Consider the following 14146-nt stretch of genomic DNA (forward strand, 5'->3'; position numbering starts at 1 on the left):
TTCTCTGTGAGAAGGGACTTCTGTAGCGCACAGGACCCAGCTCTCCGGCGGGAACACATCTACTGAGTGAGTGAAGTTTGTGAAGTCCCTAACTCCTGCCAGAACCCTGTCGATGCGGGGTTTCTGGCAGGCTCGGTATCTCAGGGCGTCGTGGACTTGGGGCTCTAGGCCCCCTCCAGGGTCCTGGGCGACCTCGAGTCTGCTACTGTCCCCCAGTGCGACCCAGGCACAAGGAAGCAATGTGCCGGCGAGCAGCCCCCCCCACCCCCGCCCGTTAGGTTCAAGTGGCCGGGCCCCAGCGCCTGTCCTTTCGGGGCTTTACACAGGCTTCGGCCCGGTGGTACGCTGCCAACCTCCACAGGCCCAGCGGCAGGGCCCGCCCACTCTGGCAGCCCTCACCGCTTCAGCTTCAGGTCCCCAGGCCCGTTAGGTGCCTGCGGGCCGGGCTCTTAATTCTTGTACCCCAGAAGCAGGCTTGTTCCCCTCTCCGAGACAGGAGACCGCTCCTAGGTTAGGCTCAGGTGGGCCCAGCACCTGCCACGGTGTCTGTGGTAACCTAAGTTACCAGTGTCTAATACAAGGCAGGCTTTCTGTAATACTAGATGTGAATGGAGGGAATGTTTAAAAAAAAAAAAAAAAACTCATGTTATCTATGTTCAGAAAAGGCACTGAGATGGATGGGTTAAGGAAAAAATCTAACACTTTTCTTTGACATATAACTGGGTGAAGTAGAGGCCCTCCCTGGTGGCGCAGCAGGTTAAGGTACCATGAAGCTCTTTGCAACCACTGCAGTGGGAGTTTGATTCGCACAAGGGAGCTGACCCACATGGCGCTGCTCTCCTCAGCAGTGTGTTTCAGTGGATGTGCCTGTTCTGCTCCCCACTGGTGAATCCTCTCATCCCACCCCCACCGCACCTCTGGCCTGTACCCCAGTTCTTGTGTGCATAAATAAATGCTTAAAAAAAGAAAACTGGGGCCCTCCCTGGTGGCACAGTGGGTTAAAGCACAACACAAAGAAGCTTAAGCCACTTCTTCATGAGTTTGATCCCCACCTGCCCTGGAGGAGATCCACATGGCGTGGCAGACCTCTCCTGACCCGCCCGCTGCTCCCCTCAGCAGTGTACTTCGTTGATCTGCCTGTTCTGCTCCCCACTCTGTCTCTGGTGAATCCTCTCACCCTCCCTATCTCTGGCCTGTACCCCAGTTCTGTACAAATAAATAAATAAATCTTTAAAAAAAAAGAAAACTGGGTGAAGGATGGAGGTGGGTATATGTGTGTGAGAGAATGGGGAGCAGGACAGGCAGACCTACTGAAACACCTGCTGAGGGGAGCAGCAGGAGAGGTCAGTCAGCACAGATCAGCTGCCTGTCTGGGGATCAGACTCAGGCTTTAGGGGTGATAGCACCAAGACTTAACCAGGAGGCCCTTCTCACTGTTCTTTCAAAAGAAGACTAGAGATGAAGGGGAGCAAGGACTCATGGTAGGTACCACATAAGCAAAAGGCTGTGTTGGTCAGGGCCTGTTCAGGAGACCACTGTGGCCCAGTGGAGGTATTACATGGTTTATACCAAGGAGCATTGTGGGGGATGACAGATGAAAGTGAGGTGGATTGGGTTCTAGGATGTGGATAACTTGAACAGCCCTCTCCTACCCTCCAACCTCCTTCCACAAACACACACTGAACCAGAACTCAAATCTGCATCATAAATTTTATTCCCGATGCGGGACAGATTCCTTCCATCCCCAAAATGAATCACCAGCTGCCCTGAAGAGATCTAGGCGATTCTCTGTCTCCAGGGAAGGAGTAAGAAGGCCAGGTACCAGAGTCAGGGAAGTCTTTGCAGCTCCCCAGCCTTCTTATCCTCCCCTTCTCAACAAAGGATTAGTTGCTACCCATTATTAACCCTCTAATCCACTCACCCCTTAAAAATAAGAGCCTTCACTATTAAAACAAAATAACAAAACACACCACCTCAAGTATTCAGGGAAGGTGTTCTGGGATGGGGCATAAGGTTAAAGGTCATCCATAAAAGGGGCAAGGGAAGAGGAGCCATCACTGTTTCTGCTGCAGGGCCTCCTTCCTGGCCGCATCCTGGAGCAACTGTGTGTCAACCTCATCTGCGGGCAGCTGCACATAGCGGACCACTGAGCCCCGGATGAAGCAGTTCTTCACTGATAACTAGACAAAAAGACAAATGCGAAAACATCCTTCAACGTGTTACCCTCCCACCTAGATGCTCTTAGACGTGGTTTCCTCTTTTCTACCATCCCCAACTCACCATGTGAGGGTATTTCTCAGGGTCTGTGACACTGATGTCAGTCAGTTTGATATTGAGATACTAAGAAGAGAAACGATCATTAGCCGCTAGGACAAGACATGAGTACCCACCCCTTAAATACCCCATCTTCCCCCCAGCCCGATTCTGGGTCCTTGCTATACCTCACCTGATCCACAGAATGGAGTGTTCCACAGATGCTGTCAGGGGCAGAGAGGGAAAAACCAAATTAGTTCATATCAAAGACAACACAGGTGATTTTAGAGTAGGGACAGAACATGGCTGGGGGATGTCAAGGACTTGAAGTCAGAAAAGGTGAAACTAAAATGGGAATGGGAGAGAGTATATCCAGTGGTTGTAATTTCAGATCTCAACACCTTTTCTCCTGAAACTTCACTCTTTCTTAACAGCTACCATTAAACAAGTCCTTGACCTCTATTCCCCAAGGTATCTGAATCTTTACAGCACTTTACAGGATACTGTAATCATCTAGGCATTCAGAGAGTTGGGCAAATATAATTTGCCCAAGTTTAGGACAAATAAACAGACTCCATTCATGTCTGACTCCTAAAATCATCAGGTATTTTCAAATACTGCTTCACAACCAGTCCCATGTAAAGTAGTCCCAGTCCCATGTCCAAGTGTTGTCCTCAATGATGAAGGTACAAGGGACGTGTCCTTTCCCCAATCCTGGAGCCCCCTGAAAAGTTAATGAGGGAAGCTATCAAAACACCATGGCTCAGGTGTCCCAAGCCATGCTACCTCTCTTCCAATTTCTTTTTCTTTTCTTTTTAAAAAGATTTATTTATGCATGCATACAGAACTGGGTATAGGCCAGAGGTGCAGGGGCAATGAAAAGACTCACCAGAGACGGAGTGGGGAGCAAAACAGGCCAACTAAGTGTACTGCTGAGGGAAGCAGCGGATGGGTCAGGAGAGGTCTGTTGTGCCATGTGGGTCAGCTCCAGGGTGGGAATGGAACTCATGCTAAAGAGGCTTTAGCTTCTTAGTGCTGTGCTTTAACCCACTGCACCACCAGGGAGGGCCCTCATCCAATTTCTTTAACGTCAAGGGCTTCAACACTAATCCCACAACCTCAAATCCTCAGTTGTACTTTTCTAGTTTCCCTGACTAGGGATCCCCATCATCTGTGGATGTTTTTCCTAACATTTGCCAATCTCCTCCTCGTCCTCCTCTGACATCTACACACCTGAATCCAGGCCAGCCTCTACCTTTGCTGCCTAGATCCTAACCATCCTGCAAATGATCACCACATTCTAAGCTCTGTAGAACTGTGGTTTTCAAACACCGATGTGTACAAAGGTTTCATGAGACCATTTAAGCCTGGGAAGTGTGTGCTCACTGTGCATGTGGTGTGCGAAAGGCTGGCAAGTATTTTTTTCCTAATTAATTGCTCTCTGTGTTCCTGTTTATTTGGTCTTAAATTTTTTAAATGACTGTAATGGTTTTAAAATGTCCTTATCTTGTATGCCTAAAAGTTGAGTTCGCTGTTGGGCTGTAACTTTCACCAAATTACCTACTGCCTCAGTTGTGGTTTCATCATATCCCTGGCTGCTGAAGTGAAGTAACTTCAAGGAAATACAAAAGGTTATAGTACAGTTTAATTCAGTCCCCGAAGAATGAGGGAGGGAGGCCTCCCTGCTGGTGCAAGGGCAAAGCACTATGAAGCTATCGCAGCCACTGCAGCACAAGTTAGATCCCTGGCCAGGGAGCTGACCCACATGGTGCAGCAGACCTCCCGTCTCACCAGCTGCTCCCCTCAGCAGTGTATTTCAGAAGATCTGCCTGTTCTGCTCCCCACTCTGTCTCTGGTTAATCCACTCACCCCTCGTACTTCTAACACAAAAGTGATCTGAAAACAGACATGAGATCACAGAGCTCTTTTCCCAATCCACTGAACTACCTTCAAATCTTGTAAGTCAGGAGCTTTAGGACCCAGGACTAAAACAAGTTGGAAGATCCAGGAAAAGAGAAAAGAGGAAAATAAACAAATCATCTCAGAAAATTGCCCAGGCTTGATTTTGACTTCCATATTTGTCTAATTGACCCCAATCTATATTTTATGTGCAATGCCAGTCCTATAAATGAAAATCTCTGACCTAAAAGGCAACTCTCTCCCTTTATTACTCCATGTCAGTGTATCCCCCACTAAATTTTATTTATGCATACAAGTACAGGGTGCAGGCCAGGGAGGCAGGGAGGCGGTGGGGGAGTGGGGGAGGTCGTGGGGAGGTGTGGAATTCACCAGAGGATTTATCAGAGATAGAGTAGGCTAGCAGAACAGGCAGATCTGCTGAAATACACTGCTGAGGGAGCAGGGGGGAGACAGGAAAGGTCTGCTGGGCCATGTGGGTCAGCTCCCTGGACAGGGATGGAACTCATGCTGCAGTAGCTAGCGATAGCTTCTTAGTGCTGCAACTTAACCCTTTGTGCCAGCAGGGAGACCCCTCCCCCACTAGGATATTATCTCATATACAAATATAGAAGACACCTTTGAGGAGAGAATATACTGATTCAAACTTTTTAAAGGACAACTATATAAAATTGAACAATGATGTAAGAAAATTTAAGTTAAAAAAAAAAAACAATAAAGTAAAACCACATAACAGATATTATCTTAAATGTGTATCTAGAGGGCCCTCCCTGGTGGTACAAGGGGTTAAAGTTAAAGCACTGCAAGCAAGCATCAGCTGTTTCAGTTCAAGTTCAGTCCCCAGCCCTGGAGGTGCTCCATGTGACATGGCGTGGCAGACCTCTCCTGACCTGCCCACTGCTTCCCCCAGTGTATTCTGTCAGTCTACCTGTTCTGCTCCCAACTCTGTCTCTGGTGAATCCTTTCACTGCCCCTGAACCTCTGGCTTGTACCCCAGTTCTGTATGCCTAAATTAAAAAAAAAAAAATCTATTTCTCCCAAATAATTATGTATAATAATGTATACAAAGATATATGTTTATGGCAACAATATTTGTAAAAGCAAAGAACTGGAGACAGCCAAAGTGTCCAACAACAAGGTTTGGTTAAATTAGTTCCTGTCATGTAATAAAAATGCTACAGATATTAAGAATGTTAAAGTACAACTTGATTGCCATGGAAAATACCCACAACCTACTGTTAAGTGAAAAGTAAAATTCAAAATTGCATTAAGAAAATGAACCTGGGGACTCCCTGTGGCACAGAGGTTAGTCTCAGCGCTATCAAGCTATTGCCAGACTGAGGCATGAGTTCCATCTCCAGCCATGGAGCTGACCCACATGGCCCAGCAGACCTCTCACCTGCTGCTCCCCTCAGCAGTTTATTGCAGCAGAGCTGCTTTTTTGCTCCCCATTCTGTCTCTAATGAAGCCTCTCACCACCTCCAGCACCTCTGGCCTGTACTCCAGTTCTTGGTATGCATAAATAAAACCTTTAAAAAGATATATATGAGGTCCTCCCTGGTGGCACAGCACTAAGAAGCTAAAGCCACTTCCACATGAGTTCGATTCCTGCCAGCCCCAGAGACCTACATGGTGTGGCAGGCCTCTCCTGACCCGCCTGCTGCTCCCCTCAGCAGTGTACTTTGTCGATCTGCCTGTTCTGCTCCCCACTCGTCTCTGGTGAGTCCTCTCACTGCCCCTGCACCTTTGGCTTGTACTGCAGTTCTGTATTCATAAATAATAAAAATCTTTAAAAAAGACGGGTTCATGGGCGACTGGGTATTGGGAATTATATGGAGATTATACCTAAGGGGAGAAATCAAACATTGTACAAAAAATGAACATTGTAAAAATAAAAAGTATATTAAAAATTAAAAACAGGCCCTGGCTGGTGGTGCAGTGGGTTAGGACACAGCACTGCAAGCTAGGCATAGCTGCTTCAGTGCAAGTTCCATCCTGGCTCCGGAGGTGATCCATGTGGTGCAGCAGACCTCTCCTATCTTGCCCACTGCTCCCCTAAGAAGTGTAATTTGTCATTCTGCCTGTTCTGCTCCCCACTCTGTCTCTGGTGAATCCTCTCACCCCCCATCCCGCACCTCTGGCCTGTACCCCAGTTCTGTATGCATAAATAAATAAATCGTAAAAAAAAAAAAATCAAAAGCAAACAATCAAGAACACTATCCTGGCCCTGTGCAAGAAGGTCAGGCCACCAACAGTAAACATTGTTTCTAAGAAATTAAAACTTGAATGGTAGTAATAAAGTCTATTGCAATGCTAGAAGAACCAGAAAAGCCTTTCCAGAAACATAAATTTAATCCAAGTTCTAAACGATTAGAAGCTAATAGGTCGACATAGTAGGGGTTTTACAGGTAGTACAGTGGGACATCATAGGTTTTATGATTATTTTACATTTTTATTTAATATAGGGAAATTATCCCACATACACTATTCTGCAACAGCTTTCTGTATTAGTAACTTGATTCCTATGTGGTAGTAATATAATAGTCAAGTATTAGTTTTGTTAACCAATCCCCGATTTCTGGCTATTACAAATAAAACTATAAACACCTTTGTATGTGCATTTCCGCTTGTAGAACTGATTCTTAACATTTCTAGAAGTTGGGTTAAAGGAGTATAAAAACTAATCAGAAAAAACAAAACGTAGTTTTGTAAAAAATGTTATTGATACCTCCACCCTCTCCTTAGTTATTTACAATTCTCTGTATTGTTTTCCCATACAAGGTATAACTCCCCAACTAATCTGCAAGCTTAAGCTTAGCACAAATAATTTTTTGTTTCTCTCCACCTTTTTCAGCCCTCAAATATATCTTAAAGAGGTTAGAGGGTGCTGGGCACATTCACTCCCTCAAGACTTGTTGGAACAGGCACCTACCTCAGGTCATTCTTGAGCTCCACCACGACATCCTTGCCCACAAGGGACTTGAAAAAGGAATAGAACAGCTATTGGGCGAGAGGAGGAAAACCATCACTGGAAAGGGACACGACAGGGAGGGGCGCCCCCTTTCCAGTACTATCAAATACTTGTGGCAGAATCCCACCACATCTCTATCCGTCCTCATGACATCCCGGAATGAATGGCCGGTGACAGGGATGAACGGCTGCAGTCCAAATGATGCCACACACGTTCTTGAGCCTCCGATTTAAAGCCCGAGAGAGGCTCTGCTTGCACTCACTGGGGATCCGGCGGGACCATCGCTCAACCGACCGCCTCTCCGGGGCTCCGGCTAACTGACCACAGAAATCCCCCACCCCGAACTCTGCAACTCTCCCACAGCCAGGTCTCCGTCAGAGAAAGGCCTCTCGGAGAATCTAGCTGTCCCACCAATTCTTGGGTTTTTTTTCCTCCTCATACGGGAGAATAATGACACTTGCTCCCAGGTGTTTCTTCTAGAGCGCAGAAGCTAAGGCTGGAAGGAAAGCGCTAGGCCCCAAAGCCAGCCTGGAGGGACAAAGCCGGGACCCCAACTCCGCTCCCCGCCCCAACCGTCCGAATCGCCCGCGCTCCCGAGGGCGCCCCCTTGTGACGTCACGGTACCTACCATGGTGCTCGCGCCGCCGGCAGCCGGCCTGACCGGGAAAGCGAGAACCGGGTGCCACTGGCCGGAGGCCGGGCGGGAACCGGAGTGCAGGCCCCCGCGTGCGAGAGGCGGGGTCGCGCAGGCGCAGCGTGAAGCGCGGCGGAAAGCTGAGGAACTGAGAGCGCGCGGCTCGCGGGAAGCAGGCGGGCCAGTGTCCAAGGAACGGGAAAGCCCGGAAAGGGGCGGGGTCCCAGTCTCCGACTTCCTCCCTGAGTGGCGGGCTCCCACCGCGCGTGCGCGGAACGCCGGGCAGCCTGAGCCCGACCCGCTGCGCCACTCTGAAGTTATTTTCTGTGACAGGGTAATCCACGGGATGATTTGCCCGTACCTCACAGACACTTCCTATTGAACACTGCCCTGCAGCTTGTGAAAACTGATGATTTGTACACTTCTTTATGTTACACTTCGATAAAAATTTAAAAATAAATTTTGAGTTCCCCAAATCAGGACCCTCAGCTCAAATTATATGTATACATGCACACTCATGCCTCCAAGCTTTATAAATAGATTGTGACAATAGGTGAAAAAAATTTTTTTAATTGAATGACGATTTCATCCCACAATTCTCAACTTGCAGAAAAGTACCCATTTGTCAGGAGTTTGTTGTAGAAATAATCTCTTCACCTAAAATGACCAGGATATCAGCAGAGGTTTGTCCCTCCCTTCTCCCCACCTGTCCCCCCATGCCAGGTAAATCCTAAGCACCTACAAGTCTATCACTGAGTATCACCAATAACTAGGTAACAATTGCTCTCCCTGCTGATAGTCAAAAGTTATTTTCCTCTTTGAAACAATAGCATCATGAAAACTCAAATTTGTTCTTTACATCTCTATCACTCACAAACCACAATCGGAACACATGCTTTCTCCATTAACTCTTTTTCCTTACCTTTTAAAGATACACTCACAATTTAAAGAAACCAGAAATGATTTGCTTTAGGAACAAATTTACTGGGTGACAAATAACCATCCATACAGGAGTAAGTTGGAGGGGCCAGAAATAAATAGCAGACATTCAAAATCATCAAATGGTTCAAAGAGTGGGCTAGTATTCCAGAATTAGAAATAGGATGTTGTAGTGTGAGATGAAATATGCAACTCCTCCAATCAGAATTTCAAAAGATTGGTAAACTAGATTCAGGTTCAATCAATTCAAGAATCATAAAAGTGTTTGAAGATGGGGGGGAACAAAATTCACCTTAAAGGTGACCCCTGAGCCCTCAAACTTCAGATAACTAATCGACCTCTTCAATGGTGGGGCCTGTGGCAGCCCTTCCAGGAGTATAACCTGTTCCACAGGTAGGCCCAGTGCATCCTCCCTGATACAGTTTTGTGATGATTGGGTTACACACCTTCTCCAAGTCCTTTCTCTTATGATCAAACTCATCTTTATCAGCGAGCTGATTGGCTTCCAACCACGAAAGGACCTCACTGCATTTATCCAATATTTTCTTTTTATCAGCGTCACTAATCTTGCCCTTTAAACCTTCATCACTCACAGCACTCTTCATGTTAAAAGCATAGGATTCCAAAGCATTTTTTGCAGTGATTTTCTCTCTCTGGACTTCATCCTCAGCTTTGTATTTCTCAGCATCCTGCACCATGCGTTCAATCTCCTCCTTGCTCAGGCGGCCTTTATCATTGGTAATGGTGATCTTGTTGGCCTTGCCTGTGCTCTTGTCCATAGCTGTTACATTGAGAATACCATTGGCATCAATGTCAAAGGTCACCTCAATCTGAGGAACTCCTCTGGGTGCAGGAGGGATTCCAGTTAGGTCAAAGCGCCCCAGCAGGTTGTTGTCCCGGGTCATGGCCCTCTCACCCTCGTATACCTGGATCAGCACCCCAGGCTGGTTGTCTGAGTAGGTGGTGAAGATCTGTGTCTGCTTGGTGGGGATGGTGGAGTTGCGCTTGATTAGGACAGTCATCACGCCCCCGGCCGTCTCCAGCCCTAGAGACAGGGGAGCCACATCAAGTAGCAGCAGGTCTTGTACCTTTTCAGATTTGTCCCCCATCAAAATGGCTGCCTGTACTGCAGCCCCATAGGCCACCGCCTCATCAGGGTTGATACTTTTGTTGAGATCACGTCCATTAAAGTAGTCCTGTAGCAGCCTCTGAACCTTAGGGATACGGGTGGAGCCCCCTACTAAAACAATGTCATGGATTTTAGCCTTATCCATCTTGGCATCCCGAAGCGCCTTCTCCACAGGCTCCAAGGTGCCCCGGAACAGGTCTGCACACAACTCTTCAAATCGGGCTCTGGTGATGGATGTATAGAAGTCGATGCCCTCGAACAGGGAGTCAATCTCCAAGTTGGCCTGCGTGCTGGACGACAGGGTGCGCTTAGCCCTCTCGCAGGCCGTGCGCAGCCGCCTCACGGCGCGCTTGTTCTGGCTGATGTCCTTCTTGTGCTTCCTCTTGAACTCCTCCACGAAGTGGTTCACCAGCCTGTTGTCGAAGTCCTCCCCGCCCAGGTGCGTGTCCCCTGCTGTGGCCTTTACCTCAAAAATGCCATCATCTATGGTCAGAATGGATACATCGAATGTGCCTCCACCCAGATCAAAGATTAAGACATGTCGCTCTCCCTGACCTGCTTTATCTAAACCATAGGCGATGGCAGCCGCTGTGGGTTCATTGATAATTCTTAGCACATTGAGACCTGCGATCACACCAGCATCTTTGGTGGCTTGGCGCTGAGAGTCATTAAAATAGGCTGGCACAGTGATTACAGCATTGGTGACAGGATGGCCCAAAAAAGCCTCAGCTGTCTCCTTCATCTTAGTAAGCACCATAGAAGAGATTTCTTCAGGGTAGAAGGCTTTTTTCTCCCCTTTGTAGGAAACCATTACTTTCGGTTTCCCACCTTCATTGACCACTTGAAAAGGCCAAAGCTTCATATCTGATTGCACTACAGGATCATTAAATTTCCTACCAATGAGACGTTTGGCATCAAAGACGGTGTTCTGGGGATTCATGGCTACCTGGTTCTTGGCCGCGTCGCCTATCAGCCGCTCCGTGTCGGTGAAGGCCACGTAGCTGGGGGTGGTGCGATTGCCCTGGTCGTTGGCGATGATCTCCACCTTGCCGTGCTGGAACACGCCCACACACGAGTAGGTGGTGCCCAGGTCGATGCCGATGGCCATTCCCTTAGCAGTAGCCATGGTTTTCCGAGGCCTATAGTGAAAGAATGCTTTTTTAAGATTGTGGTAACATACATATAACATAAATTTATCATAGTTACCCTTTTTTTGAGGGGGGGCCTTGATCAAAAAAACTTGCTCCTCCCCCATCTTAACTACTTAATTGTAGTAAGTTCACCGACATCATTATTAGTTTTTAATAATCAACTTATTGTTTTTTTTTTTTAAGATTTATTTTTGCATACAAGAGTTGGTGTACAGGCCAGAGACACAGGGTGGGGGTTATAGAATTCATCAGAGACAGAGTGGGAAGTAGAACAGGCAGATTAACTGAAGTACACTGCTGAGAGGAGCAGCCAGCTGGTCAAGAGAGGTCTGCTGCACCATGTGGGTCAGCTCCCCTGGCTGGGGATCCAACTTGCACTACAGTGGCTCTGGACAGCTTCATAGTGCTTCCTTTAACCCACTACGCCACCAGGGAGAGCCCTAGTTCACTGACATTATCTAAACAATTGCCAAAACACTTTTCATCTGGTGAAAGTAAAAATCTATGTCCTTTAACCACTGCCCCACTCCTTCGTCCCCCCATCTGGGAGCAACCCTATACTTTGTTTCTATGAATGAGACCCCTCTAGGTACCTCATATTAGTGGTCTTATACCCAATTTTTCTGTTATTTCACTTAGCACAATAGCCTCAAATGCTTATTTCTATCATAGCCTGTGTCATTATTTCCTTCCCTTTCAAGGCTGAATAATACATATATATTTTAAAAGATTTATTTATGTATGCCTACAGAACTGGGGTATACGCCAGAGGTACAGGGATGGTGAGATGATTCACTAGAGACAGAGTGGGGAGCAGAACAGGCAGATTTGACAAAGTACACTGCTGAGAGGAGCAGCGGGAGGGACAGGAGAGGTCTGCTGCGCCATGTGGGTCAGCTCCCTGGTGGGGGGATCGAACTCCTGCTGAACCACCAGGGAGGTAATATTAATTGCATGTATATGGCACATTTTGTTTATTTTCTCTCTGAACACTTGGGTTGCTTCCACTTTATGGTTACCATGAATAATTACCTCAACGAAACTCATGCCATTGAGACGTTTGGCATCAAAGACGGTGTTGGATGGAGCTGGAAGGGATAATGCTCAGTGAAATAAATCAGAAAGAAAAAGAAAAATAGTGGTTTCACTTATAGGAAAAATATAGAGGAAAGAAGTAGGGATCAGAGGAAACAAAAAGTAATTACAATAAATTAAAAATCAAAACCAAGGCCCTCCCTGGTGGCACAGCAGGTTAAAGCACAGCACTAAGAAGCTAAAGCCACTTCGCATGAGTTCAATTCCTGCCTGCCCAGGAGGTGACCACGCGTGGCAGACCTCTCCTGACCCGCCCGCTGCTCCCCTCAGCAGTGTACTTCATAGATCTGCGTGTTCTGCTCCTCACTCTGTCTCTGGTGAAGCCTCTCACTGCCCCTCAGCCTCTGGCCTATACCCCAGTTCTGTATGCACAAATAAATAAATCTTTAAAAAAAAATCAAAACCAAATACCAGATGGTTTCACTCATAGCAGAAGCATACTGGGCCAAGGAAAAAAATAATAATAATGAACAACTATATACCAGAGACATTTTATGGGGTGGAATGGGGAATGGGATTAAAAACAATGGGGGGAGGGAAATGCACTGGACTATGGTGATGGCACACAGGTGATTTGGTGATGGGAAGCCCACAGGGATTACAACTGAGATGGAAAAAGGCACAAATGATGTAAAAATAAAACATTAATACTTTAAAAAAAATAATCAAAACCAACCGGTTACTATAAATCAGAGACATTCTGCAGGGGAGGAGGAAGAAGACTCAAAACGGGTGGGAACAGCACAAGGGATTATAGGGATGGGGCAAGGATGAACTGGTGATGGGAATTTCACCCGGATTACACCTGAGAGCAGAAAGCATACATTGTACAAAAGTGAAGAATGATTAAAATATGTGTATACTATACATATATATATATACACACACACAATATGTGTGTATATCTATACATATATATGTGTGTATAACATATCTATACATATACATGAACTCTGTATACCAGTAACATTTGGCCGTTAAATATCCCTTTCAGAACCCACTTTTGTGGCAGAATACTTTCTAGACAAAGTACTGTTAGCCAGCTAGAAGGATGTTGAAGGGCTGAGGGCATACACTGTTTCAGTTTCTCATGACTGAGCCAAATGTGCATTTCCTATGTCTCTAATATATTTTATTCTAATATTGCACCAGTTTCCTCCTTCTTAAGTAGGAGTAGCTTATGTTCTGGTCCTTTTCTGACACATTATCTCTGTACTTTTGGTTCAGCTTCCTCAGAAGAGATCTTAAGATCCACCTGGTCTTAGGTGAGAAAATAGTAAGAATAATGAAGAGTCATATACCAGAGACATTTTGTGGGGGTGGAGTGGGGAATGGGATCAAAGGGGGGGGGAGGGAAGTGCACACTACTATAGTGATGGCACATGGGTGACTCCGTGATAGGAAACCCACAGGGATTACAATTGAGATGGAAAAAAAAGTACAAAAATGATGTAAAAACAAACTATTATATTATATATATATTAAAAAAGATCCACCTGGTCTCTTGCTCCCCAAGAAAACTCCAATCTCTTGACAGTATCAAAGAGAGGCTCGTCCAGCTTTCTCAGCAGTTCTGGACAATCCCAGTCACTTGTGTGATCCTCAAAGGTTGCCCCTTTCTGTTGGGCCAATTCCCCCTGACTTTAACTTAAATAAACTACAACCTTCCAGCACTTTCTCAAACTTACTGGTCAAAGATTTAATAGTCTGATCTGTGCCCACGCATTCCAATTCCTTGACTCACCTATCTCGCCGCCTCCGATCCAGTTTGGAAAAGCTCGGATTTCGAGCCCCTGTAGGTGGGGGCTCCCTAAACGGGTGACAGGGCAAACGGTGTACCCCCACCCCCCACCCACCCCGCCCTACAACTCTTACTAGCTACTGTCCCACCATCCCAATTCCATACACGCGGTGAAGTCAGAGGCCCCATCTCCATTATAACGCAGAGAGGGGAGTTAGCGTCACTCCCGCCCCCTCCCCCGCCCTTGCCCCTCCTTTTCGTGAGTCCGGATTCAACTGGCCCCTTTTCGTGAGTCCGGATTCTAGCCCCTGACCGC

The 14146-nt window shown here is 46.7% G+C and overlaps 2 protein-coding genes across 4 annotated transcripts in view; both read right to left on the bottom strand.

The window, feature by feature from the left end:
- Positions 1-1691: 1691 nt before the first annotated feature.
- LSM2 (LSM2 homolog, U6 small nuclear RNA associated (S. cerevisiae)) lies at positions 1692-7968 on the bottom strand. Its single transcript, XM_012734372.1, has 5 exons — positions 7770-7968; positions 7103-7170; positions 2447-2477; positions 2281-2340; positions 1692-2180 (listed from the first exon to the last, which is right to left on the bottom strand). The coding sequence occupies exons 1-5, from the start codon at positions 7770-7772 to the stop codon at positions 2055-2057; spliced, it is 288 nt and encodes a 95-aa protein (XP_012589826.1). The 5' UTR covers positions 7773-7968; the 3' UTR covers positions 1692-2054.
- A 732-nt stretch (positions 7969-8700) lies between these two features.
- Positions 8701-14146, bottom strand: part of LOC101628975 (heat shock 70 kDa protein 1-like) — an 18829-nt gene continuing 13383 nt past the window's right edge. The window contains exons 1-3 of one of the 3 annotated variants that reach the window (XM_012734424.1): positions 13834-13904; positions 10790-10982; positions 8701-10309 (exon numbers count right to left, since the gene is read on the bottom strand). In XM_012734424.1, coding sequence (XP_012589878.1) covers positions 9044-10309; positions 10790-10969 — 1446 coding nt within the window. In that variant the 5' untranslated portion in view covers positions 10970-10982; positions 13834-13904 and the 3' untranslated portion in view covers positions 8701-9043. Of the gene's footprint in view, positions 10983-13833; positions 13905-14146 lie in introns of those variants that run through there. The other 2 variants (XM_004695141.2, XM_012734423.1) reach the window with 2 other exon arrangements.

Source organism: Condylura cristata, unplaced genomic scaffold (genome assembly GCF_000260355.1).
Source record: "Condylura cristata isolate star-nosed mole 26May11 unplaced genomic scaffold, ConCri1.0 scaffold00055, whole genome shotgun sequence".
NCBI lineage: Eukaryota > Metazoa > Chordata > Mammalia > Eulipotyphla > Talpidae > Condylura > Condylura cristata.

Coding starts and splice junctions, on each gene's coding strand:
- LSM2 (XM_012734372.1), bottom strand. Junction 2,478..7,102: donor GAGCTCAAGAATGACCTGAG/GTAGGTGCCTGT, acceptor TGCCCCTGACAG/CATCTGTGGAACACTCCATT. Junction 2,181..2,280: donor CTGAGAAATACCCTCACATG/GTGAGTTGGGGA, acceptor CTTTTTGTCTAG/TTATCAGTGAAGAACTGCTT.